Here is a 26742-nt window from a genome sequence, read left to right on the forward strand (position 1 = left end):
CTGGGTAGACATATAATTTTTTTTGGTCACAGTTTGAACCCTAGCACCACACATACACACACACACAAAATCTGTTAGGAATAGTCAGAAGAAATTTTCCTCTCTGTCTAAAAGGATGAAAACTACTTACCAAAAGCAAAAACAAAACCAAAGCCAAAAGGAAAAAAAAAAATTCCAACCCTTACACAACCCCAAAACAACAAATGTGCTGAAAAGTAAAATTGCCATGTTCGTTATTATTGGCGCAAACCACAATTCTAATTGGCAAGCCCCGTAGCTGGGAAGAGCAAGCGAGGACCTGACTGTGAGCTTACTGCCCGGAAGAGAACACTGTGCTTCAAGCTACAAGGTACCATTTTCAATGGAGGCCACAGTGGTTCTTCTAATTCATTAATCCAGTGTGGAATATACCAGAAGAGGGATAGAACTCTGTTCATACACAACTCTGACATCATCCGATTTTAAGAAGTTTACTAAAACCACAGTCATGGCCTTGACAATACTGAATGCAAAATACTGGTGTACACAGGTTTTACAGAAGGGGTCCCGAGAGCCCAATCACAAAACAAGGTTAACAGATGGGAGAGGCCTGAGGGAGGGCAAGCACACGGATTTTATTGAGAAAAAAGCTTATATACTGTAAGGGTTGCTGAAGTTTAATAAATAAAGGTCAACTTATAATATATAAAAACAATATAAACATTTATATGCTACATGCATATCATATAATTTAAAGTAATAATTTATATGTGGGGACAGATGCCAATTCATGTTCTTCCGATTTTTCTCGACAAGGCACACACACAGGAAGTGTCTATTCGTATCCAGCGCCAGCCTATGAGTTTGTTGTTTTCTGAAGTCAGTGCTCGGACATAGGTTTGGGACGTTTTGCACTGAGAGTTCCAGTGTTTGTCATCAATTCCCCTGCAACCATTTTTGACTGGCCTGGCTTCTTTACATCTCGTTTCGTAAAAGTATTGTTTGACAGGAGAGTTGCCGGTTTTGATCTCCCCCAGCACCGTGACCTGGTGTCCCCGAATGTCAATGGCTGAGGACTTGTCGGTCACCCACAGACTCTCGCTGTCACACACTGAGTATTCACCCCGGTGACTCTTATGCTCTGCATAGCGTTTCCGCCGTGATGATGTTCTATTGGCCACCACTGGGTTGCCCACATAATCCTCCATTAGATATAAGGGAGGGGGCTCCAAAGGGGTGCTGTCACTCAGCAGGACCCGGGGCGAATTGTAGCGTCTCTGTTGCCGCAGTAGTTCTGTGTCTGTTGCAATCATCGGCTGGAATTCCGACCTGGTGGGCTCTCCCTGCTCTGCTTCTCTGGGTGCTTCTGCTTTGGGCAGGGTGCTCTGGTAATTTTCCTTAACATCCACCACCTGCTTGGAGAGCTTGTTTTTCAAAATGTCTGCCTGGATCAGCTTGATGATGAGGGAATTGAGCGAGTCTTCTGGCAAACTCCTTTGATCCATGTTGTTGCCTTGGATGCCACGGAGATAAGCGAGAAATATCACATAAAACAAGATGGACATCACCTTGTTCACCTGTAAGATCTGAAAAAGGAAACACAAGGTGTTAACAGCTGCCCAGGAGAGTCCGGGTCATTCTGGCTTCAGCCACCCGAGGCTGGCAATCTCTGAGCGTAATGAGTGGGTACCACCATTCTGAGGAAGCAGTGGAACTCCCTGCCTGCTACATAGAAGGCTGCTTCCTCCCCCCAGCCACTGGGAATGCACCACAGGTCTTCCGATCGCTTGCTTCCTAGACTGACAGTGCCAGCTGTTTTTACAGTGGATGTCTGCCTTGCTCCCCAGCTGCCTGCTGTGCGGGGATGACATCCTGACACATCCCTTGAGCTTGGGGAGGTACTGAGGCAACTATGAGGACGGCATCAACGCACTGCTTGATCGGCTCAGACTCTTGTAACTTTCTTAAGAGACATAATGGGATCTGTCTCACATTCCAGCCTGTGGGCTCTTCCAATGGGACACAGTGATGCTGGGAATTGGATCTGTTGTTTTTATAGCATGGCATCAGAGAGAGAGGCCCCTTCCTGGCCCCTCCTGCCCTTGTAAGCAAACACAAGGCCATTGGCCACCTGCTGAAAGGGTCTAAGTGTCCTCTCAGAAAGACATGTGTCACCAGGACACTGCGAGGAGAATCTACCAACCCTAAAACCCACAATTCTCTGAAACTATCCTTGCAGAAGACAGAGACACAGCAAAACCCAACTCCAGTGATGGCTCCACCTGCTCTGAACAGCAAGGGTTGATACTGGTTTCTTTTTCCTCCGAGGGATTTTTCATTTCCATTATACTGTTCCTCTTTGTAGTCCCATATATGATGCCACCATCTCCCTTTCTAGATGGCACTTCCACCCACCACTGCACTCTTCTGTTGCCATAACAGAAGCTCAGCACAGGGCTCCAGGTGAGGAAGGAGTCCTTGTGGAATTGCAGTGATCTGGAGATCTTCCTCACTCATCTCTCTTGCACTAGGGCCAAGCCCAGTTTCCAGAAGGCTAACCCAGGAGGGAGGGTCTCTGGTGGAAAGAGCTGCACCTAGGACCCTGACCTTGCAAATTCCCTCACCTCACCTCTAGAGCATTCCCTCTTTAATCACCTCTGCTGCCACCTCAATGGCCCCGTGGGCATTTTCTCTTCAGAGTTCTGTCTTAACGTGGAAAATAAAATCCTTTCCATTGGTTCAGTGTTGGTATTTTCAGAAAGATCTTACAGAATCCAGGGGGAAAACAAAGGAAACAAACAAACGTGACATGAGCTCTAGAAAAGAAGTCCTGATTCTGAATCTTCACTGAGGCGCCTGTCCCCAAAATTCACGACACAGCCCCGTCCCCCATCTCCTCTGAAGTGCCTCTTGCTCTCTCATCCCCAAAGGCTGACAGTGTTCCAGACATTAACCTCTTCCTGCTGGCTCCTGGCCTGCCTCTGCGATAAGGGAACCATGTTCCTTCCTTGGGAACCACTCTGAGGATAATTGACTCTTTCAAGGTCAAAGCTAAGGGAGAGATTTTAACATGGCTGCCTACCCTAGAGACTGCTCCAGGAACTGTGTTATCCCAAAAAAATGGTTCCCACAGGGTAATTAATCTCTCCCCTCCCCCCATTCTGCAGCGAAGTGACGCGTCCATCAATCTTGCAAACCTAACAAAATGAAACTTTACAAAATAAATGGCATACACACAGCTTGAGCCTCTGCCCCAAGCCCAAGACAGCTGCAATAAAATCATTTGAACCTAGAAGTCTATCACCCTGGAAGTATGAGCCCACAAGGATGCTTGTTCTCAGGGCAACAAACCGGGGGTGATGTGTATGTGTATGGGGTTCCAGATGAAGTGAGAGGCCATATAGAGGTTGGCAAGGCAGTTATGAGGATGGTTTGACAAGATAGATATTGGATGGTACAAAGAACTTGGTATAAGAAAAACACCTTCGTGGTGGTAGCCAAAAGTTACCACTAGAAAGGCCCTTTCAAGGGCTAGAGAGCTGGCTCTATGAGTAGGAATCCTTGCTGCTCTTCTAGAGGACCCATGTTCAGTGCCAATACCCATGTTGGGTGGTTTACAACTATATGTCTAGGGGATCTAACAGCCTCTGCTGACCTCCACAGGCACACGCGCGCACACACACACACACACACTAAAAGCAAATCTTTTAAAAATAAAAACACATCTCTCCTCAGGCCTTCTCTTATTTGATAGTCAGCTTTCAGCTAGTATAACAAACACCAAAGGGCATCAGTTTATAAAGAAAAAGAAGGTTTTCTTTGGCTCATAGCTTTTGAGGCTTCAGTTCATGATGAACGGGCCTTCCTGCTTTGGTTCTGGTGATAGGGTATAAAGGTGTGCATGAGTGAAAAAAAATAAATCGATCATAGTCTGGAGGAAAATAAAGGTGGGTGGGGAGAGGAAATTGGAGAGGAGGAGGTGGGGAGGAGGAGGAAGAAGGAGAGGAGGAGCACAAGGAGGAGGAGAGGAGGGCTGTGCCTCCAGTGATCTTTCACAAGTTTGCAGCACCTGATGAGCCAAAACCAAACCTGTAACACATTGGCCTTTGAGAGAAATTCCAGGTGTAACCTTTAGCTATTTTACACAGGGAGCCCAACAGGGAGAGGTGATGGCATGTCTTTGTCCTCTTCCCATCACAGTTGTATTGAGCCCCACTTTCCACACTCTGATTGACCTCCTATTTCTCTTCTACTTGAGCAAGCTTTGTGACTCATGGGTAAGTCCTCTGTCCTTTCCATTTTCATGGTCACTTCTGTTGAAACTGTTCTCATTCCTCACTGCTGGTTTCACAAGCTGGCTGTACTCTGACACTATCCAATCACCCTCAACATCAGCAACCACACTTCCTTCAAATTCTGTCAGCCTATCCTCCAAAGGCTACTTGAGTAGGTCTTGCATCCTTTATAGACAGACCTAGGGAAATTAGTGTGGACCTCACTCATTTCCTCATCCATATTCCTGCTTACCACCAATCCACTTAGGACTGAGTCATGAAGGCATGCCATGTGCAGGCTGGTGTTTCTAAGCTGTCTGCAAGGCTTTCTCAAATCCCAGCAGATATCCCCTAGACTTCATTTTGAAAACGATTTTTAGTCCTCCCTCCCTTCCTGCCTCCCTCCCTCCTACTCTCTCTTTTCTTTCCTTCCTTCCTTCCTTCCTTCCTTCCTTCCTCCCTCCCTCCCTCCCTCCCTCCCTCCCTCCCTCCCTCCCTCCTTCGTTTTTGAAGAAAGCAAGCACAAAAATATTGGAATAAGAATTTCCCAAAACACACAAATCTGAGGTAGCAAATTTCTGTGAGCACTAGAAAAGCTAGGTACTTCATTTTCACAGGTTGGGAAATCAGGGCCCAAGTGGACTGATAGTTAACTGCAGGGAAGAACAGAAGACATTTGGCTCTTCAGCTCAACAAGGCTTTTGCATCATCAGGCAACCGAAAAGACACAATGAGACACACAGTGAGAGTACTAGACACGGCAGCTGAGCATGAACTTGAGTTGTCCATGGCAACATGCGGGCTGCATGCTTGCCCCTGCTGCATGCACATACAGAACACTAAGCATCTGGAAAATTCCTCTTCCTACATCTGGCTCCCAGAAGTCTATACGAGTGTGGCTGCTCCCAGTTGCCATTGCTCACACATGCTTGGAGCTCAGACCAGCCACACTGGTTGTGAGAGAGAAGAAGCACCAGGACTTGGATGCACAAGTATGGGAAATTAGGGAAGCAAGTGAGGAAGTGCGAAGAGGGGTTTGTGAATATTCTGGCCACGAGTAGAGGCAGAGTGAGAGCCCTGGTTCCTTTTTGGTCAGTGGTCCCTTCACTTCCTATCATGCCTCTTGGGGTAGGATTTCCCCTGGGGTACTGTTTCTGTGGGGTGAGGAGTGGAAACAGGAAGGAAGTGTCACCTCTTCCTACACCAGGCACCACAGTGAATTACCTTCGCTTACGGGGACTTTTCTAGTGCGCACAGTCATCTGTAGGAGGTTGAACTTCAGCAACTGCCGTGCTGCTGTTATTAGTGGTAGGTCCCCTCTTCCACGAAGGGAGCCCTGTCTCTTTGATCCACAGCTCCTGCAAGCTCAGCCTGCGGCTTGACACACTGCAGAGCTGCAATGTCTGCTGACCGAGTGGGCACTGACACCAATGATGACCTGCCCAAGGCACTGCTTACTGGCCTGAAATCCTGCATGGGCTTCTGCCAAGCCTGGATTGGAAGCCAATCAACTCTGCCTTCTTTTCCCAAAGAAAATATAGACCTTGGCTCTGAAGCAGGCCATAGTCCCCAGGCTCTTCTTGGCTATAATTAGAAAAAGACCTGTTAAAGACCTCAGTAAAATCCCCTTCCTACCCTCTCCCTAGTGCCCATTTCCCTGCTTAGACTTTTCCAAGATCCCGACCAGCATGCACATGCTATTTTCCTCACTTAGCAATGCCTTCCCACATATGGTGTTTTCTCAGTCCCTGGAGCAGCATTCCTAACAAGGTTTCACCATCCCTCAAAATACTCAAAAGAGAGCAATTTCTGATTCCCCCCTTTTGGCTCAGTTTACAACACATACTGAGTGCTTCTGGGTATTCAGCAAGTGGCCGAAATGAGCAAGGGAGCTGGGACACAAGGTGGTAGTGCACTGGAGACCACAGCAGCCTGGATCTGTTGCCTGAACTTGCAGAGGGGCCAATTCACCTCCCTAGGACCAGCTTCCCTACCCACAGCTTCCCTACCCAGGAGCTGACTCCTGACTAAACACATGCAAATCACTCTTGTTGAACATGCATAGAATGTTTATTATTTGTTTGCTTGTTTGAACTAGCAAACAGTCAGTCATTGCACAAAACGATGGGTTTCATTATGGCATTCTTATCCACCAACGCCATGTACTCTAAGTATATTCACCTCTCATTACCTTTACTTGTCCACTCCCAAGTAGTCAACCTTTCTGCTTGGACATCTCTTTGACATCAGAGAAACTATGTGATATTTGTCTTTCCAAGTCTGGCTTCTTTTGCTTAACATGGTGATTTCAAGTGTATGGAGTACATTTTTTTTTAACCCCAGTTACAGTGAGATCCTCAACAATAAAAATGCCAGGAGCCACATATTGATATATATGATATTGTTAATCCCGAGAGCCACCCCACTGAGGTAGGTAGTTTCACATATCCCATTCTGGGGAAACTGAGGAGTGAGGTAAAATAAACAATAAGCAGGAGAGTGAGGGTTTGAATTCAATTTGGCACTAAGGCTTATGTTGCCCATGATTACATCTGAGACCTCTTTGCCTTCCTTGCTCTTATACATTCTAAGAGTTAAGTGCAGAGCCAGGGCAGTTGCTAATGTCTCCCAAAGATGCCTCAGGCATAAAATGTGCTTCTAGGGATTCGAGGTCACCACTTCTGTTCCTTCCTCTCTGTATTCCTTATGAAGCCATTACTCATAAAAGTAAATAAATCATTTGGCCCCTGTCCCTTCAGGGTTCTGCAAGACAATCCCTCTGGAGGTCACCAATTTTTGTAGAGGTCAAATGTTACAAGGGAAGCACTGGGTATCCAATCTCATGTCCTGGGTTTGCAGCCATCTCTGGAAAGCTGGGTGACATTGGAGAAGGTAGAGGCAACTTTGGCTTTTCTCAGGAGGGAGATCGGCCTGACATCAGCTTTTAATTTGCCAACATTTTAATGTGAAAACCCAAGAGATTTTGCTATTTCTTAACATCCATGGTTCTCTGGAGACAAATGCATTGTTCTGGCTGGGGTTAGAGGAGAAGCTGTACCAAGAAGGGTCTAATTCTCCAGAGGATTTCTGCCTACAGGACACGGCCTCTGATTAAGGCTAAGGGGCTTCTTAGGATTACATTCTGCCAAAACAGCCTTCCTACCCTGTGCAGGCAGTGGAACAAGGGAGAGGTGGGAAAGTGGTAGATTAAAGCTAAAATGACAAAAAGAAAAGGAATGCGGTGGAAATATTAAACTAGGGCCACAGAAAATACAGGCTCAGCTTGTTCCCCAGCACTTAACCACAGATTAATCCACCCCGGCTTTGTTCTGGCCACAGGTCCTGAGGCTTCAGAGTAGTTCAACAGAGTCACACAAAGATGTTCTGACCTATGACAAGGCTGATTTGTTGGCCTGTTAATCTTCCTAGAAAACTGGTAGCAGGGGTGAGGAAAGAGGGTCAGGTTAATTCAAATGCACAGATGACACCCCATGGGGAGGTTCTGAAGATGCTGGTGAGAGCAGGCCAACCCAGCTTTAGCATCCTTAGAGGTTGGCAACCTGGAGTTAGTATAGTTAAATTCAAACACACGGGCTAGCTCTCTGGAGGAGAGGAGGAGTCCAGAACCAACAAGGGAGTGAAATGCTTGTAGAAGGTGAAGGAAGGGAATGTGGAATTGGTATAAGAGTGACTGAGAAATGAACTCGCATCCATGGGGCTGTGTGAGTTTCCAGGGCACCTTCCGCTCTCCCATCCAGCCCTACACGGGTGCTGTCCTTACTCTCTCTCTCTCAGCACAGCCCTGCTGGGGAGCAGGGCACCGTGTCACTCCTTGTCCCACAATACACAATAAAGAAAAGCAACTATTCCTGAATAACAACACAGTTGAATGATGTCCCCCGACACCCGTCACTCGGATAACACATAGATCTGTTAATAGCGAGTTTGTATAATTGTTAATGATTTAAATATATATATATATACTTATTATATATATAAATGTATGTATGTATGTATGCATATCCCACAAATTATATCCAGGCCCTCGTGAAGGTGCAAACTGAAAAAAAAGTAGGAAAAATAAATAGGACTGCCGCCCTCAGAGTGTGGAGGCATAGGCCTTTGAGCACGGGAGCACTCTGCCGTTTTTGCTCTAACCGGAGACGCTGCTGCTCTGTGTTATAGCACTAGCTGTGGTTCCATGTCCACCATGGCTGGTTGATTTCACGTGAAACGGGGGACTTATAAACCTTGGGTGGCAGGTAGGATCTTTGAAGATTAGTGCATTTGATTGGCTGGGGCTGGGAAGCTGGCGATGCTCCATCTGGATAGGGAAAGAGAACAGGTGACAAGTTTCTGTGACTGGCCCCCTACAGTCACCTGGAGGTTGTGTCCTGTGCTCCTGAGGCAGTCACGGAAACCAGGAGAGGGCTTCGTCCTACACCTTCTGTTCTCAGGGTGAGATTTTAAATCTCAAATTTGAGGTTTTAAGATGCTCTGTCTCGCTAGTCTCAGGCCAAGTCCCCTGGAGGCATAGTCCACGAGCCCCACAACAACGTGAAAGAAAAATAGGAAATTATTTGATGTGACCATCTTACATGTTTATGAGTCTTTTAAAAAACTGAGTATCCTAGAGATAGTACAATCAAGGGACACCCTTACTGTAGATATAGTTTGGTTGTCACAGCACTATAGCGGAATGAAAAAAAAAAACACTTAAAAAGAGAAATTAAGAGGCTAAGGAACAGAGCTGTGAGGGAAGAACAGCTCAGGGATTGCCCAGGAAGATGCAGAGAAATGCTGTAGACATTCACAGAACACCAGGAGACATCAGCAATCGAGGCAAAAATTGGCTGCACACGCTCTTCCTGCAGTTGGTTGGAGCTCCTCTGGAGACCTTGAGGGCTAGGGAGCCCAGAGCCCGCAGATGAGGACAGGCTGGCCCAGGTGAGGGAACTGGATTCTTAGCCTCTTCTTCAGGATTAGGCTCGGCTTGAGCGCTTCCTGTTAAATCTCACAGTAGCTAGGTGTGGTGGCTCAGGCCTGCAAATCCCAGTACTCTGAAAACCAGGGCAGGAGGAAGATGAGTTTGAGCAGCCTGAGAGACATAGATATAGACCTTGTCTCAAACAAACAAGACGAACAAACAAAACAAAAGCAATAGTAAGAAGCCTCAACACTTCAAATTTAGGATTTGGAGACTGGTTGGCAAGATTGCTGATTATTTCGGAGTATAAGGTACAAGGTCTGAGAGGGGACAAGAGCGTCTAGGTCCATGAGATGCTAATATCTGTGTGGCGACAGAGATCACAGCCAAGTGGAATTAGGTGGCACGTGCTTGGCTGAAACAAAGCAAATCAGAGACCTTCAGATTCTGGTAGGCTCTTCGGATCCCCAGGAAGCTCTCATTTACTTTATTCTTACATGGCTCATTTCATTGGTCAGCGGGTGGACTAGGAAGACACTGCAGAGAAAATGAGTCCACCCAGCTACTGGTTGTACTGGGCCTATCTAGGAAATCTTGCTCTGTTTTAGGCAGTCATGCTTACTTTGCACAGACTTGTTACATTGATGGGATTGTGCACACAGATTTGTTGTAGCCCATAAGGTTGGGAGGTTGGGTGATTTACAATTACAATATCTTTCTCTCCCTCTCTCCTTCCTTCCTTCCTTCCTTCCTTCCTTCCTTCCTTCCTTCCTTCCTTCCTTCCTTCTTCCTTCCTCCCTCCCTCCCTCCCTCCCTCCCTCCCTCTCTCCCTCCCTTCCTTTCTTCCTCTCAGTCCCCCTGAAATAGTGGTCTCAAACTCACCACATTACTGAGGATGACCTTGAACTTCTGATCTCCCTGCCTCCACCTCCTAAGTGCAGGGATTATAGGTATGTGGTACCACACTTGGTTTATGTCGTGCTGGGGTTTGGCGGGTGGGTCATTCTCAGGGCTTCACCCAAGCTAGGCAAGTCCCCGACCAAGTGAGCTGCACCCCCACCACTGTTCTGTTTTTTTTTTTTTTCAAATCATTTAATGTTCTGCCACATGTTAATGTGGAAGATGATTTTCTGCGTCTGGATTAACTCCATTTTCCAAGGAAAAATACACATGAGAAAAGGTTTGTAGTGCAAACACAGCCAAGAGAAATTGTGCACTTAAGAGACTAACTTTAGCTTCAGCAGATGACTATCCCACATCAGCATTTTTGTTTTAAATTGATGCCTAGTGTTTGCATTGGGCTTGTGTTAATCCTCTGGTTGCTGGCAAATGCTAGGCAACGAAAAGGAATGTCACCATCAGTCAGTGGCTGCTGAGCATTGCTTTACAATAGTTACAATGAATTATAATTACAATGAATAATAAGGAGATGAATAATAATGAAGATAGTGCTAAAGTAGCCATCTTGTCTACCCAGCTAATGGTGAGTCTCAAATCCAGAGAATGAAGAAGCTAGCTGAGGGAATTCCCAAGGTATGGTTTCTAGTTAATAAAAACTCCTGTCCTCTTTTCCAAACCAAGACCACAGCTGGCTTGGCAGTGCCCATCCTGATTTCTGTTTCAACCATGGTGGCAGAAGGAAGGGTCAAGAAACCATCCTGGTTTGGCCCCGAGAGGACTCGGCTGCAGAAAATGTGGTAAGATGTCCAGCTTCTTGCTGTCTGCTTGGTGACCTGGCTTCTACCAACCGCAGGCAGTCCCTCACAGATCCCCCTTACCATGAAGGCAGCCTCCTTCTTTGAGGATGGGATATAGCACATTGAAATGCTGTGGTTGTCTTAGTTCTGATGCTCTGTGTTAGGAAACTTTGCCATCTGAAGACCATGGGAGCCATGAGTATCTTTCTCATGGCTTACTTAGCATCTCTCCTATCAGCTGGTGAGTGTCTCTCCTTGTACTCACTGTGGCCATCATTATTCACTTGGAATACTTTTACAATCCATGACACAGAAGCATTGAGATGTCTATTTGATGATTTTATGGGTCTGTTCTCACCCACTCATGCAGCGATGCTGGATATGTGCACAGGGAGAAAAACCAATCTTTCATCCAAACTGGAGTGCGAGGCAGGCGCTTACTAAACATTATGACTCCAATCCCAAACAGTCTACTGACTTTCTGGGCAGCAGGGCAAGACTCAAAAAACCAACCCGGAGCTTCTCCTCTGAAAGCAATTTTGGCACAAACACACTGAACTCAAAGCTGTGTTTAATCACAGACACAAGTCACAATAATCACTTGTAATAACTGCTAACCTTTGCTGAGCCTTCCCATATGCTAGACTTTGTGACACACTTTGCATGGATTATCTTAATTAATCCTTCTAGATACGACTGTTATCCCCACTTTGCAGCCGAGGAAACTGAGGCTCAGAAGGATTAAATCCTTTTGCCTGCCATCACACATCAATTGAGATGCAAAGCCAGGATTTAAACACCCATCTCTGTGACCTCATGGCCCTAACATTCGGCTAATGTTGTATAATTCCTCCCACTTAACTCAGAATCCAAGGCACCTGTTACTTCTTCAAAGCAGATTGGCAGCAACGCCATGTTGTTTTCAAGGCCTCGTTCCATGTTTAGAGAAAAGAGACAGTCTAGCCAGGCCCTCTGAAGTGTCAGGAGGACATGCCACAGGCTGAGGCTAGCATCCTTGTTTCAGAGTTGCTGGAAGAGTTTATCCATTCAACTTGTAGCCAGTCTCGTGTGTTTGTACTTCCATTTTTCAAAGTTAAAGTATTCCTTTCTGTATTCAATGGGGAAGAAGTTCAAGTGCCTTGGAATTCCTTTAAAAAAAAATAGCCCAGAGTGGAAATGTAACTAAGAGGAGAGTGCTTGAAAGTCACAGGCCCAATCCTCAGGATGAGGGATAGATATTCTAAGATGACATGCTCTGGGCTCTTGGTTTTTATAGATTGCAGTCCACTTGTAGGAAATGAGGATCGAAATAATGCATGCTTTTGCATGTCTCTTGCTTTGATTGATTAATAAAACCGGCTATGCCATTAACAACATTTGGGGCTCTGAGAGAATTACTGATGATCTGGCCGGCCTCAGTTCCACTCAGTTTCTCCAATAGGGATGCTACTTGTATTTTAGGCAGGCCAGTTGTATTTCACACAAATGAAACTTGAGCTCCTGCCTGCTAACTACCTCTCATGTCCCCCAGTGCTGTGACAACACCCAGTAATGCTCACCTTTCTAAGCAACATTTGGAGAGGCCTAAGAATCCTTGGTTAAGAATGCAGGTGGCCATGATTCTAAACTGTGATTAAAGCTAAAGGGATATAGGATGATATAGGATGTCTTCCTTGATCATATTCCACCTTACATATTCAGCATAACCTTTCCCTTGAGTCTGGAGCTCATTGATTTGGCTAGTCTACCTAGCCAGCTTGCTCAGGGATTTCATCTCTGCCTTCCAAATGCCACCATACCCAGCAGACATTTACATGGCTTCCGGGAATCTGAACACCTGTTTTCATGTTGGCATGGCAAGCACTTTACCTACTGAGTGATCTGTCCAGCCCTAGGATTCTTGAACTAAAAAATTTCTAAGGTTCTCTCACTGGAACATCAATGTTTCTGTTGTGCTATGCTAATTTCCCATCACTTCCTCACCAGATCAAATAATCCCTATTGCTAGTCCCATTATCTGGCCTTCTTGTTCTGTCTCGTTGAAGACATGGATGCAGGGACTTGAATCTCAATCTGTTAGGATTCTTGTACAACAAGGTGAGTATGGAGGGAAAGTGCCTGGTCAACACCAAACAAAATAAGCAGTGGGAAGTCCATGGAACCAGCCCTGTGTGATTATTCGGGGCTATAAACAGGCCACATGGATGCAGACTGCTCATGCTGGCCGGTAGGGTTTTCTTGAGGAGCGGGCACTGGGTCACAGGTGAATATGAACATCCTATAATGCTTGACACTACTGTGAGAAGGTGTGATGATCTAGCTCTAGAGGTAGCCACAGGGACAAAATCTAGAGCTACATCTATGGAAGTCTGTATGCTTTTCTTCACTTTCATCGTTTCGGATGGCTTCCTCTCCATCTTGTTGTCTTAGTCGTCTCTGATCTTTCTGCTGCTCAATGTACTCCAGGCAAGCATCCTTCCTGATGTTTGCAGATGACACTGTTTCAGAGGGGCCCCTTTTCATACCAATTCCACTGTCGTTGACATGGAGAAATGCAGGCATAGTAGCCTCTCAAGAAAAAACAAATGATGGAGGGTGGCCACAGGCTGCTAGCCTCAGAAGATACCCATGGAAAGCCCTAGAGAGGAGGCTTTAGCATAGACAAGAACTCACTGGCTATGAGGGGCAAAGAGAGCCTTCACAAGAAGTTCATCAGTTAAGAGCACTTGCATTCTTACAGAGGCTTCAGTGGGCACCGCAAAGCACATGATGACCAGACATACACATAAAATGAAACAAAAGAAAAGGTAAATTCTATACAGAAAAACTAATTCTGTCCAGATACTTGCACGTGTACCCTGCTAATTTTAAAACACAACAGCAGGGGTTTTAAAAACCCCTCCCCATCCTTCAATATCTGGGTGAAGTTATGACTGCTTTGATCAACCTGACATAAACTAGAGTGTGTATGTAAATGTGACTTTGCCTGTGTGTGTGTTTGGCAAAGTGTGGGGGTAAAACTACTGAAAAAGAAAAGGGGTGGCTCTAAAATAAAATAAGCAGGACGTTCAGTTGTTCAGCTGTCTGAAAAGCCCCTGGACAAGTGTTTTGCTACTTGACTTGGAAGAGAGAAAGAGAGATGAGAGACGGTGTCAACAAAATGTCAGCCATCATAGTTCCGGAGGGATATTCAAGTTTGTAACTGTCCCATTGACCAAAACTATCACCTAACACCTACACTAGCTGACATTTTCTCCCTTCTTCTAGAGCCCCAGTGAACTGGCACTACAGAGTCAGAGCAGGGTCCCAGACCAGGAACCACAGGAAAGAATGAAAGCTTGGACACGTGGGCAAAGCGAGCTTCCTGGCAGTGTCACAGAAGCCCGACAGGAAAGGCTGTGACTGCGTATGTCACCTGTTTCTCATCTCAAAAGTCGATGAGGCGACACTAATTAAGGGCTGGGAAGAAGAGGGCCTCAGAGGATACATGTGCACTGGCACACGGACGGACAGACAGCGTGGTTCTGTGTTAGTAGTGTGTGTGGAAGAGCGTGCGAATGCGTGTTTCTATGCGAGCGTGTATTTCTGTGTGTAACAGTGTTGTACATGGCTCTCTGTATATGAGAGAGTCTGTGGGTGTACTGTGCATATCTTTGTAAGGGTGGTGTCTGCATGCCTATGGATATAGTATGTAAATCTGTGTGTGGTGGACATATCTAAAAAAAATTGTGCATGTGTGTGATATATGCATGAGAATGTGTGCATATGGTGTGTCTCTGAATAAGCGTGCCTGTGTGTGTTTGTGTGTGTGTGTGTGTGTGTACATGTGTCCTGTAGGCTTGTGAGTGTGTATGTGCTATGTGTTTGGAAGAGGGCACTGAGAGGACAGAAGGGATTCACTCCTCCACCTGGCATTCCTCACAGTCTCACTGAGTCTCTGGGCAAGGCTTTCCCTCATCCCAGGGGACATCAGTTAGCATGAAAGGCAGTCATCCCTTAGGCCAATCCAGTTCAAACAGTCTGCCTGTTCTTAAGGCTGGAGGCTTAAGCCACCTTTCCCTTGAGCACAGAGGAGTGAGATGGTTCCAAGGTCCTTCTTATCCTCCAGGCCAGGAAGGCTGTCCACACTGAACAAGGCACTGGCTTCCAGGAGCCTTCCTGGCTCCCAGAAACTGGAACTATGAAAACAGGCAGAGGAAAAGCCAGAGAGATAGAGGAAAACTCTAGGTCAAGTTTGCATTTCTCATTATTTCTCCAAGCCTTCTCAAATTCCTTTTGTTTAGAAAGCTCCTTGGGTTTCCAGAGGTTCCCTTCCCCCACCCCACCCCCTGAAAACCCCTAGGAGCTCCTTCAGTCTGTAACCCTTCCAGATAACACATTCCATATGTTGGTCACTCTCTGCATCAGACACGTGCACTCACTTTTCTGGTGACCTCCTCCGAGGTCTGCCAGGCCATGCCTCTCCCCAGAACAGCTTCTCAGCTTCCTCTGAGGCCTTCAGTCCAGGCAGCAGGGACCTATGTCTTCTGGCTTCCCTCCTGCATCTCTCTCTGCCGGGAAGCCTGGGGCTTTGCCCCGCCACTGCTGCAGAGCTGTGGAGAGCTGCCCGCCTCCACTCCTGCCCGCCACCAACAGCTGCAGGGAGACCCTTCTTAAGCACTGGGGCTAATTGAGCAGTGCTCAGAGCAGCTTGCCACATCATTTGGGAGAGCATGCTTTTATAGCAGGCAACACAGAATTCTATTGTCTCCCTTTCCCACCCTGCCCCCTCTCTTCCCCATGGCTACCCACCATGGTAAACACTCGAAAAGGAGATTTTTTTCCCCCAATACAGCTTCTACCGCTCCCTTTGTGAATATGAATAGACATCCTTCCCTTTCTTTCCTCAACCTCCAGCCCATGCACCAGCACTTCAAAGACCCCCCTATGCCACACACACACCTTACTGATACAATTTTTGCTGATTGGCCTTGGAGGCTTGAGATCAATGCTGAGTACAGACTCACACTTGTATTTGTGGCTTCCCTGCTATGAGAAGGCGGGCTTCAGTGACTGTAGAGGAGCTGGGCTGCCAGGGCTTATGATAACTTATTACTCACGTAGTCTGAAGTTCCTTTTCCGTGGAAGCATGGTGGTCCTTAAATGTATCAGTTTCCTGGGAATGTTCTACGGACCAGGCAACTGCCACCTCAAAACGAGCAAGGAGCTTCCATTCAGCTTAAGAAGTGGGACAGAGCAAAGGGGCAAACCTGTGATGCCAGGAACCAGACTGAGGACACCCAGCGCTTCCCAAAGGACTCATGGTTTCCATCAAGAGGCAGTTCTGAGACAGAGTCATCAACTCTCATGAAAGATGAGACTGAACACCTACTATGGGCTGAGTGCTGTATTTTAATACTCACTCCCCATTATCTCTAACTTTGGGAGAGAGATGGGATTGAAAAGAAAAAAAAAAGCTACAGAGAAGACATTGCTATTTTAAAGTCAAGAAAATCAGGGCATAGAGTAGGCAAGTGGAGAGCTACAAGGTGTCACAGTTGAGGTAAACTACAATCCAGAAGCTCTGCTTCCTGAGTCCTGAGACTATGCTTTCCCCCAAAGAACCCTTTTTAAGAAGGAAACCCTACCATCCAGAAGAACAAAACCCATGCCCTGGGAAAGAAGCAATAATCCTTCATCCAGCTGTGAACTCAGGAGGGCATGCTGCCTGCAAAACACAGACTGCTCTTTTCTCTGTTCTCACGCGATCATTTGGTGTACCAATTCATACAAAGTGGATTCTTCCCAAAGCTGGACCACTGCTGGCTGCAAGAATATCTCTTGTCCAGAGAGGCAGACTCGATCTGTCTGCTCAGGTTTTGCATCCATTCATCTCGAATTCTAAGGAGAAAGATGTGTCCTGGCCTCCCTGCTATCTTACCTCCCCTTCCCCCAATCTCAGTTCTATTTAGTCTGCAGATTTACTGTATTATGAAGATCAAACCATAGTGAAGCCAAAGTGGGTACTGAAAACAGTCCTACCCAACAATACCTGTATTGAGAAAATGACAACAAGCATGAAACAAAACCCATTTGATGATGGGGTTGGGTAGCACAGGGGAACTAATGAGAGAACTTAACTCATGTGGCTGGGGAATCTGACTTCACAAGCCTGGGTTGTGCCGATGGGCTTGGCAGGAAGCCCTACGATTCAGTGCTAATGAATGGATTAACGAGAAGGAGGATGAGGAATGTGTAGGAATGTGCCCCGAGACTGTGATGAGCATTCACCATGTGGTGTCAAAAAGGGCCTGACAGAATGAAGTTCAAGGAAGCTGCAGCCCTCCCTGGAGGCTGTCATTTTGGCCCAATAGGCTAGCTCTTGGGCCACTGGACCAACGAATACAATGATGAAGCCATCTATTTCAGGGAGATGCAGTTTGGCTTCCTTTCAAGTGCACTACAGTGAGTTTCTAGGCATGCAGACTACATGGCTGAATTAACTAGGAGAAATGGCAAAAAAAAAAAAAAAAAAAAGGTTCCCTTTAGTGAGGGTCTGTGGTTCTATGTTTACACTGTGAACGCAAAACCCTTCACCACAGGAGGTCAATGGGGCCATGTCCTGAGCGACCTTCACCCCACCATGGAGTGACTCACGGGGCTGGTGGGAAGAGATCCCTGCTGCCTGTGGTCGGACTGAAGGGTCTGGAAATTCTTCGTATTGCTGGCACTGATTCAGAGTATGGAACTTTTGATCCTTTAACATGATACATTTAAATTCCCCTCAGTGGTGTTAATATTGGAGTTGGCTGATGCCCACACTAACAGAATTTATGGCTTGTGGACTCTTCCAAGAAAAAGAAACAGCAGTCACAGGGGCTGTGCAGGTGGACCTCCACTTTTGCCTCTTGTAGGCTTCTGAAAAGCTTGAGAGCACATCAGTTTTTGCTAATTCAATTACACTGTAATGATATCAGAGACTTTGTAATAAAAGTCAAACTCCGAGTGTCTACTGAAAGTACATAACTACTCATATATATATATATATATATATATATATATATATATATATATAAATTACATACTGGGGAGATGGCTTAGTGGGTAGTTTTATTTGCCATGCAAGTGTGAGGTCCAGAGTTCAGATCCCTAGAATGCATGAAAAAGCCTGGTAAGATCAGCAGCAGTCTACCTGCCCTCATGGCATGGGGGAGGCAGACAGGGAATGCCTAGAGAAATGGCAGTCTAGCCCCAGCTTTAGCCAAGGACTTACCTCAGTATATCAGGTGAGAACAATTGAGAAGCCCAACAGCTGACAGCCTCAGGCTTCTGTATACACAAGCATGTATTTACACAAGTACACACATCACGCTCACGTGCATAGACACACATTACGCACATATAGATATTATGCCCTGAGCTAGTTTTAGGTCAAAGTAAAGTAATACTGAAAATGTATTACAAAACCTTCGAGCCAAAATTTACCCTGCCTTCAACATGTGCAGGAATGAAGATGGAGTAGGACTGAGGGAAGGAACAACCAATGACTGGCCCAACTTGAGACCCACCCCGTGGGAGAGAGCCAACCCCTGACACTATTCACCATACTCTGTTATGACTGCAGACAGGAGCCCAGTATAACTGTCTTCTGAGAGGCTCCACAAAGCCCTAGATAGAAACAGATACTGAGACCCACGGCCATGCATTAAGCGGAGCTCAAGGAATCTTATGGAAGAGTTGGAGAAGACTAACAGAGTCAACTAATCTAGGTCCATGGTGCCTCACTGAGACTGAACCACCAACAAAACAACATGCATGGACTGGATCTAGACCCTCTACACGTATGTAGCTGATGGGCAGCTTGGTCTTCATGGGGGTACCCTAGCAATTGGAGTGGGAGCTGTCTCTCACATAAACACAGTTGTTTATTTTGGAATCATTTTCCCCCAGCTTGGCGGCCTTGTCTGGCCTCAGAGGATAAGGTTTCACTTAGTCCTGATGGAACTTGATGTGTTCAGGTGGGTTGCTATGGAGGAGTTCCCCTTTTCTGAGGAGAAGGGGAAGAAGGAATAGGGGAAGAGTTTAGGACTGGGAGGAGAGGCAGAAGGGGGCTGCAATCAGTATGTAAAGTGGATAAATAAATTAATGAGAAAAAAATGAAATGCAGAACAAATATGCTATTACATTGCAATTTCATTGTGAATAAAAACAATTTGAGATTAAAATCTTCATCAAGGAAATGAAAGAAACATTTGTTGATTAGCTCTTCAACTGCTTAGGAACCCTGGTGTCTTGGTTGGGTTTTGTTTGTTTGTTTGTTTGTTTTTTATCACCTTGACACAAGCGAGTTATCTGGGGAGAGGAACCTCAATCAAGAAAATGCCTCCATCCAGATTGTCTGCAAGGTCATTTCCCAGGACATTTTCTTTATTAGTGACTGATGTGGGAGGGCCCAGGCTACCACTGGGCAGGCAGTCCTGAGTTGTATAAAAGAGCAGGCTGAGCAAGTCTCCGTAAACAAGGCAGAATAAGCAGTGTTCCTCCACGGCTTCTGCTTCAGTTCCTGCCTCCAAGTTCTTCCATTTAGAGTTCCTGTCCTGACTTCCCTCAGTGAAGGGTATGACCTGAGAGTTGTAAGATAAAATAAACCTTTTCCTCCCCAAGTTGCTTTTGGTCATGGTGTTTTATCCCAGTGATAGAAACCTAACTAAGGTAATGTGCTTTTCTTCATGTGGCTAATTCCAAAGAATTCCAGAGATCAAGTTAAACTGTAATTGCATCAGCCCTTTTGCATACTTATTTTTTCCCCTTAATTTCTCTTGTATTTTATTTTGCCATGTTATAAAAGCAATGCAAGCATATTTCAAAACGACAAGAAGTCAAAAGAAATGCAGGGCTCTATAAGCTCCTACAATAAAAGAGATGCAAAGCTAGAGAGAAATAATTAAAGGGTAGCGGTTGGGGATGAGGATGATAGAGTGCTCTCGCTTCATGAGCATGGGGACCTGAGATCAGATCCCTGGCATCCATGTAAAGAGCCAGACATGGTGGCACATCCCTGGACTCCTAGTACCGGGAAGGCAGAGACAAAAGGACCCTGCAGCTGCTGGCTGTTCAGTCTTCTCCGTGCCCACCCCACCCCGTGTTTTTATTGTGGTAAGATAACTCTGTTACATAAATACTATGTGTACCTGTTTATTTTTGCAAGCAGTCACCATTTGGTTAACAACACAGACTCTTTCTTTCAGCTTAAGGTCTTTGTAAACACACACACACACACACACACACACACACACACACTCACACACACGTATTTGTTAAGGCAGTCGTGAGTAACGGATGAAATGTCTTTTCCTGGGTCTTTCCCACACTTTTCGTGACCATGAGGAAGCACCATTCATGATGGCCATGCACCTGAAAGTCAGGGATCCTCTTTCATTAGGCTATTCAACAAGACAGTTAGGATGTTAGAGTGATTCACTGATTCATTAACTTTGAGATAAACTTGCCATCCTCCTGGAAAGCTGGGATTACATGGGTGTCTGTCACCATGAGACATGGGGTTTTAGATTTAGCATATTTAGATGCAGACATTCCCCACAATATAAAATGCAGCATATAAAAAAACAAAACAAAACAACAAAGTGAGGCTTCCTTAGCTACTCTGACCAAAGGAAGTGGGGATAAAGGAAGACTTATCTGTCAGTGTACTTATTGTTCATTGACTCTGGTCATCGGTGGAAAATTCCCATAGAGGTCCACTCCAAAGGAACTGAGATTCGGCAGCCCTTTACAACGTTACTTCTGCAACCCTCCCAAGCAATGACAAGCAATGACTTTCCCTCATGCACTTCAAACTGCTGAGTAAACTAGATGTCTGCTTCCCGGTTGTTACCTGTAAATCCTTCCTCTCTCCCACACACCAGCCATTTTTTGAATTACGAGACTACTATTCATTAGTGCAGTAATACTCCAACTCTGGCTCCTCTGTCCTTTCCTTATTGACTGTTTTAGCTCTTGACTCACTAATCTTTTCTCCCAGGCTACCTCTGAGCCAATTCTTATGATTTCAGCATCTTTTGTTTGTTTTGCTTTCACTGAGACAAGATGTTGCTATACAGCCCAGGCTGTCCTTGAGTTCGTGATCCTCTTGCCTCAGTCTTCTGAGTGCTGAGATCACAACATAATTTTTAGTATCTGAAGTAAACGATCCCGGTGCTCTGCCTTCTTGGACCCTTGGATGCCTGTCTCAGTCATTTTTCACTCACTCGGCCAGTCAACCTTGCTCACCAAATCAGTATGTTCCAGCCTCAGGGAGAGATCCTAAATCAAAATAGAACGTGGACAGAGACAGAGGGAGGCATCCAACATCAGCTTCGTATCTCACACACCGTTACACAGAGACACATATACATGCCTACATGACAACACATACACATGCCAATTTTTTAAATGTCAGTGGAATACATGACATAAAGCAGAAGAGAGAGCCAGTCGGGGAGAGAGAAGAGACCAACAAGGGGGAATGAGGGATGGGAGAGCAGCAGGAAAGGAAGATGGATAAGAACCAAGTGTAATGACTTATATGTATGGAAATGCCATACTGAAATCAATTGCTTTGTGCGCTAACTTAAAAAATGTAATTTTATAAAAGGATAGCATAATTTACCAGCTGACATTCCCTTGTTGGACATTTATTATTTTTAATTCTCCACTCATACCCAATGAAGCAATAAATATCTTCCTGAACACAGCTCACTGAGGGCCCAAATTATTCTCTTGGCCCATCACTCTGGCCACTCCCTTACACCATGGTCCCAATTGCATGAGCACTTGTCTTTTACATCAGTTCGAAAAATCTATCTCCATGCTGACATGCTTCTTGCTGAGATGGGGAACCATAAACCCATGAAATGGTCAGTCCCAAACAAATTTCACTCTCAGGCCCTGTGGGCCATTGCTTTAAATGAGTAAACAGTTTGGTTACTATTCTTCTGAAACCGGGTCTTTCTTTTTCAATTTTCTTATGATAGACTACTGCACAAAAACAAAGAAATGAAACATAATAATAACACAAGACCTCTGAACGTAGGAACCCTGTTGACTTTCTAATCCCGTCATTAAGTCTGCTTAAATGTATGCAGTGGAGGTGCTGGATACTCCGGCTTCTAAAACACTGTATTTTTGAAAGCCTATGAAGTGAGCGGGGCCACTAAGTGACAATAGTCCTGCTCCGGAAAAGCTTCACACAAGCTCTTTTGTCAGGTCACAGGTTCAGAACCCTAAGAACGATGACCTTGAGAGGTGGCAAGATCCAAAGTCTCTGACCTCTGGAACGTAAGGAACAAGAACAGGGACACATTAAGACAATCCTGTTGGGGGAGAATAACAAAGGACCCAGAACCTCCATTTCAAAAGCATCGCCAGGACCCGGACTGACCAAGCACCGAGGGCGGACTATTTCTTGTTAGAATTAAATAGCTCTCTAGGTCTCTTGCTCCAGGCTGCTTTTGTTCCTTGGTTATTACGCAGTCATTCTCCTTGAATGCCACTCTTCAGGAAAGCTCTTTCTTTCCGAAAAACACAGGACTACAGGACTGTGCACTCTGCGGTAGGTGAGCTGTCCACGTTTCAAAAAGAGGGGCAGCTCACAATTTTGTTCTGGATCACTAAGGATGGATGTCATCCTGCAGATAACCTCAGACTCAGCTCAGAGGTTCTTTCCTCCCTCCAAGCTCTACACAGACATTCATGGAGCCCAATTGACTCCTGTTCCCTCATATGTCTCACTGCCATCTTCAGCACCACCCATGCCAGAACCACCATGCCAGCTGCAGTGGAACCCACCTCTCTCCTTTCTTCGCGTGTAATGTTCCAGTGTTGTCAATCTTAGAGAACAAAAGGGAGTCGATTGCTCTGACGACGAGAACCAGATCCTAGCACATCAGGAGAGCACTGTGCTTGCCACTCACAAACAGGCAACATCCTCGCCTTCCCTCATCGATACCAGCATCAGGGCCCCCAGTGGGGCATTCCTCCAGGACACCACCAAAGGTCCCTGTGTTCTTCTGGGAGGTCTCCTGCAGCTCTTCCTGCCTCACGGTTTTCCACTTGCCAGTGTCAGTACGCGCCTTTGCTACAGCTCCATCAGATTCCCCATCCTCTCTCTCTTTTGCAGTATGAATGCACAGCCTCGCTTTTCCTGCTCATATGTGGCTAACCTTCGCGTCCACATCTCAGCAGATGTCTCCATCCCAGTCTGCCCGGCTCCAAAGAGGCCTGCACAACACCACCAGGAAGCTTTGGAAGCAGCCCGCGGGCAGCGCTTTCAAAGCCCAAGTTGCCATATTCTCCCCAACCCCCATTCCTCACAGTTCCTGTGTGTTCTCTCCAGAAAGGGCAGCACCAGAGATGAGGTTTGGATCCTTTCTCTGTCCAGTGGCCCCTCCCCCCATACAAAATTGCTTTTTAATTATAGTTTATTCTGCCTCTTCCAACAAAATATGGCCCCATTTCCCTCCACAACCCGTGCCTTCTCTCGCCTGGATTCCATCAATGCTCTTTAGTGGCTTCCGGGACCTCACTCTGCCTTCTAGCTTCCCTATTATAATTTTTTTTTCCCTGCACACTGGAATGGAATGATCCTCATAAAGATTTCTAAATCAGATCACTTTTCTGCTAGGGAAATTTTGTTTCTTCTTTGTAACCTTCAAGAATAAGCCCACATCTCTCTTCCCTAGACATCTCTCTCCCGCCTTGTCTGTGTCTGCCCCGTTTTTCAGCCTGCGCATAGCAGCCATATTTCCATTAAGGGGCGCTGAGTTCTTCAGCCACACCCTGCGCCTACTGACCTCCATAAATTTCCGACTAGACTGACTTCTGGGACATCCTTTCTGCCCCATCTTCCCTGGCTAATTTCTCTTGTCCACCAGACCCTGCATACACAGGGCCTCCCCAAGAAGAACTTCCCAGCATTCCCTGCACGCTTAACACTTTTCCTTGCACACCTCTCCCGCTTACGTGGATTTGAGTGTTTATAGTCTCACCACACGTCCAGTCGCTGGCATTGCTTTGTGCTGGTGGGTTGTAAGCACTCAGCTTCCTGGTCCCGCGACCACGTCTGCTACCGGTTGCTATGCTTGCCTACCATGGTGCCATCTTGTGCCTCAGGAACCATAAGCGAAATGTGAACTTTAAAAATAAGTTGTCTCAGGTATTGTATTTCATCACAGCGCTAGAAGAGTAACTCTTACATTGATCAGTCCTAACCCCATTGCTGTCTATTTTTTCAAGTCAATCATTACAGTAGCCCGAGAAAGAGAAAAAAAATATTCTTCACTTTTAAGAACACCAAATCTCAGGAAGGTTAAATGAACGACGTTCATCCTCTGGCCCACGTTGTTTCTGAACACTCATTACAGGCCTGCCTGTTTACACTTCCCTTCCCCACCACACACAGACCTCTTCACCCAGCAGAGCCCTGGCACTCTTAGCTATTCCAGGATGGTACATGGGGACACAGGAAGTTCACGTTGCCATGAATGCACTGCACAAGACCAACCCTTTCCCAGAGCCCGTCTGTGTCCCCAAGGTAACCTCCCCACTAGCCAAATACACTTTCTGCCACATGGTACCCTCTTGGCCAGGATCTCAGGGCTCACATTCATCAAAATGAGACCAGGTGAACCCGGACAATAGCAAACATTCCAGCATCTCTGGGCCAGTTCTCTGTCTGGCGCACAGCACCCCTGAATCACTCTTGCAGAAGCTACAAACCGTGTCAGGGTTCTCATTCTCCTCTCTCCCAACCCCAGCCCAGATGCCCCAAGTCCACTTTCTGATTTAAATTTAAATAGAGATTTCAATCTACCTTTAAACTCTACAGACCCTGAAAGCTGCGAGCCGAGTCAGGCCTCTCTCCACACCTCGCCATGGAAACCCACTGTTCTCCATCACCCTCGCTCACAGTTCATGCCTTGTACCCAAAGAAGAGCTCCTCAGACTTGGAAGAGATGGGGTGACATACAGCAGACTTAGAGGCTGACCCTTCTGAAAGGTCTTGCTAAAGGGCAGTTCCACGCCTGGTGCAGCAATGTTTCTTCCTACCATTTGCACTATCTGATGTCAAGGTCATCACTCCTGTTTCCGTGTGCTCTCAGAGGACAGCGCTTCAACACAATCATTCTTCCATAGTTTAGTGACATGTTATACATTTGATTATTTTATTCCATTAGAGTTTCCCAGACTCACAGGCCTTTTACCTATTAGGTGAGCAAACTGAGGTCCAACAAAGAAAGTGACATGTCTGAGGCTCACTGGTTGGTGATACGAAAGGAAAAGCTGAACCCACATCTCCCTATCCCTTGTGCACGGCTGTTTCCAAAGGCTGTCTGCTCCCCATTAATAGACCATGAAACAGTCTATAAAAGCCAGAGGAATGTCTGGTGCTAGCAGAACTTAACAGTCAGTAGGTTCAAGTTTGTTAGCATGAATTATACTGTGGACAATTACACGATTTCAATGTTTATCCCAAGATCTGGTCATAGGGGAGAGGAAAGAAGGCTGAGCCGTTGAGGAACTTGAACTGGAGCTTGGGCTGCCAAGGGGAAGGGTGGAGGAGGGAAGATGCCAGCACAGGTGCTGACAGCTTCTGTGAAAACCAGTGGTTGAAAGACACACATTTCCTATTTCAAAATAATAGACTTTATCAGAAGCCATCTGGGTCACAGACCCATCCCATGATGGCTTCCTTGTAACGGAAGCACACGGCTGGAGGGCATGTGCTCAGCATGTACTTGGCCCTCACAGGGGAGCAAGGTGCTCTGCCTTGTGGGCTCACAGTTCTGACAAGCATAGGCCAGAAGGGGCCAAGGGGAAGGAAGGACAATAGGGAGTGCCATCTAAGGTCAGGCTGGCCCTCAGACCTGAGAGGGGGCAGAGATACCTTTGCTCAGGGACTGGAAATGAAGAGGAGGGCATGGCTACAGCCAGCCACCATGGAAGGTGAGGCTGTTGCGGCCGCTTAGCAGCAGAATGCTCTAGAACCCAGTTGCCCCTGCTTCTGCCTTGGAGTCTGAACCAGGATTTGGGGATTAGGCATCAGTACGAGGAGCTGCTTTCTTATGTAACTTGGACATACTAGACATTCCCCTTGGAGTTTATGGCAGTTGGTCCATCTTTTTCCTCTCAGTGGGGAGGAGACAACAAACTCCTGTCTTCATATTGAAGAAGAAGGATCAAGAGCATGTCATTCTCCCCTAACGAAAACGCTACACCAGGAGTCTCTGAAAACAACCATCGCAGCAAGAAGGAAGTGGGATCCGTTGTTTTGTTGTTGTTTGTTTGCTTGCTTTAAGAAGATGAAGTCTCACTAAATCAAAGGCAGGGGTCACGAGAAACACATGGATGCTTTGAGCCCAAGATCATCTCAAAATACAACGCTTAAATATTAAGTGGCACATGGTATTTCTAAACCCAGGGGCACACACATGGCCCCGGTTAAACTCAGTCGGTCACAAAACAAAGCAAAAGGATATAAATGTGGGGGAAGGGGAGAGTGGAAAGGTGACGAGAGTGGGAGGTGATGGTAATTAGAAGCATTTTATAATGCTTAAGTAATAACAAAGCACATGATTCAATGGTTATTTTTATATTGTCTCAAAAAGGGCACGAGAAACACACCCAGCCAGTTTTGTGACCTTAAAAAAAAAAAAAGAAAAAAGAAACTTCTAAATTTTGCTTTATTCATGGGGATTCATTCTAGATTAATTACAAAAGCCCAGGTTTGCATGCGGTTAAATGAAGGTGTCAAGGTTCCCCATTTTGTTGCACACTGTATGGCTTTGACTATGTCCTACAGAATGTCCATGGACCCCACCGTAGTGAC

The 26742-nt window shown here is 46.1% G+C and overlaps 1 protein-coding gene across 1 annotated transcript in view; it reads right to left on the reverse strand.

Annotated features, from left to right (window-relative positions):
* Positions 1–454: 454 nt before the first annotated feature.
* Ntf3 (neurotrophin 3) overlaps positions 455–26742 on the reverse strand; it is a 64166-nt gene continuing 37878 nt past the window's right edge. The window contains exon 2 of the mRNA XM_021631747.2: positions 455–1565. Coding sequence (XP_021487422.1) covers positions 768–1565 — 798 coding nt within the window. The 3' untranslated portion in view covers positions 455–767. The remainder of the gene's footprint in view (positions 1566–26742) is intronic.

This window comes from Meriones unguiculatus, chromosome 5 (assembly GCF_030254825.1).
Source record: "Meriones unguiculatus strain TT.TT164.6M chromosome 5, Bangor_MerUng_6.1, whole genome shotgun sequence".
NCBI classification, from domain to species: Eukaryota; Metazoa; Chordata; class Mammalia; order Rodentia; family Muridae; genus Meriones; species Meriones unguiculatus.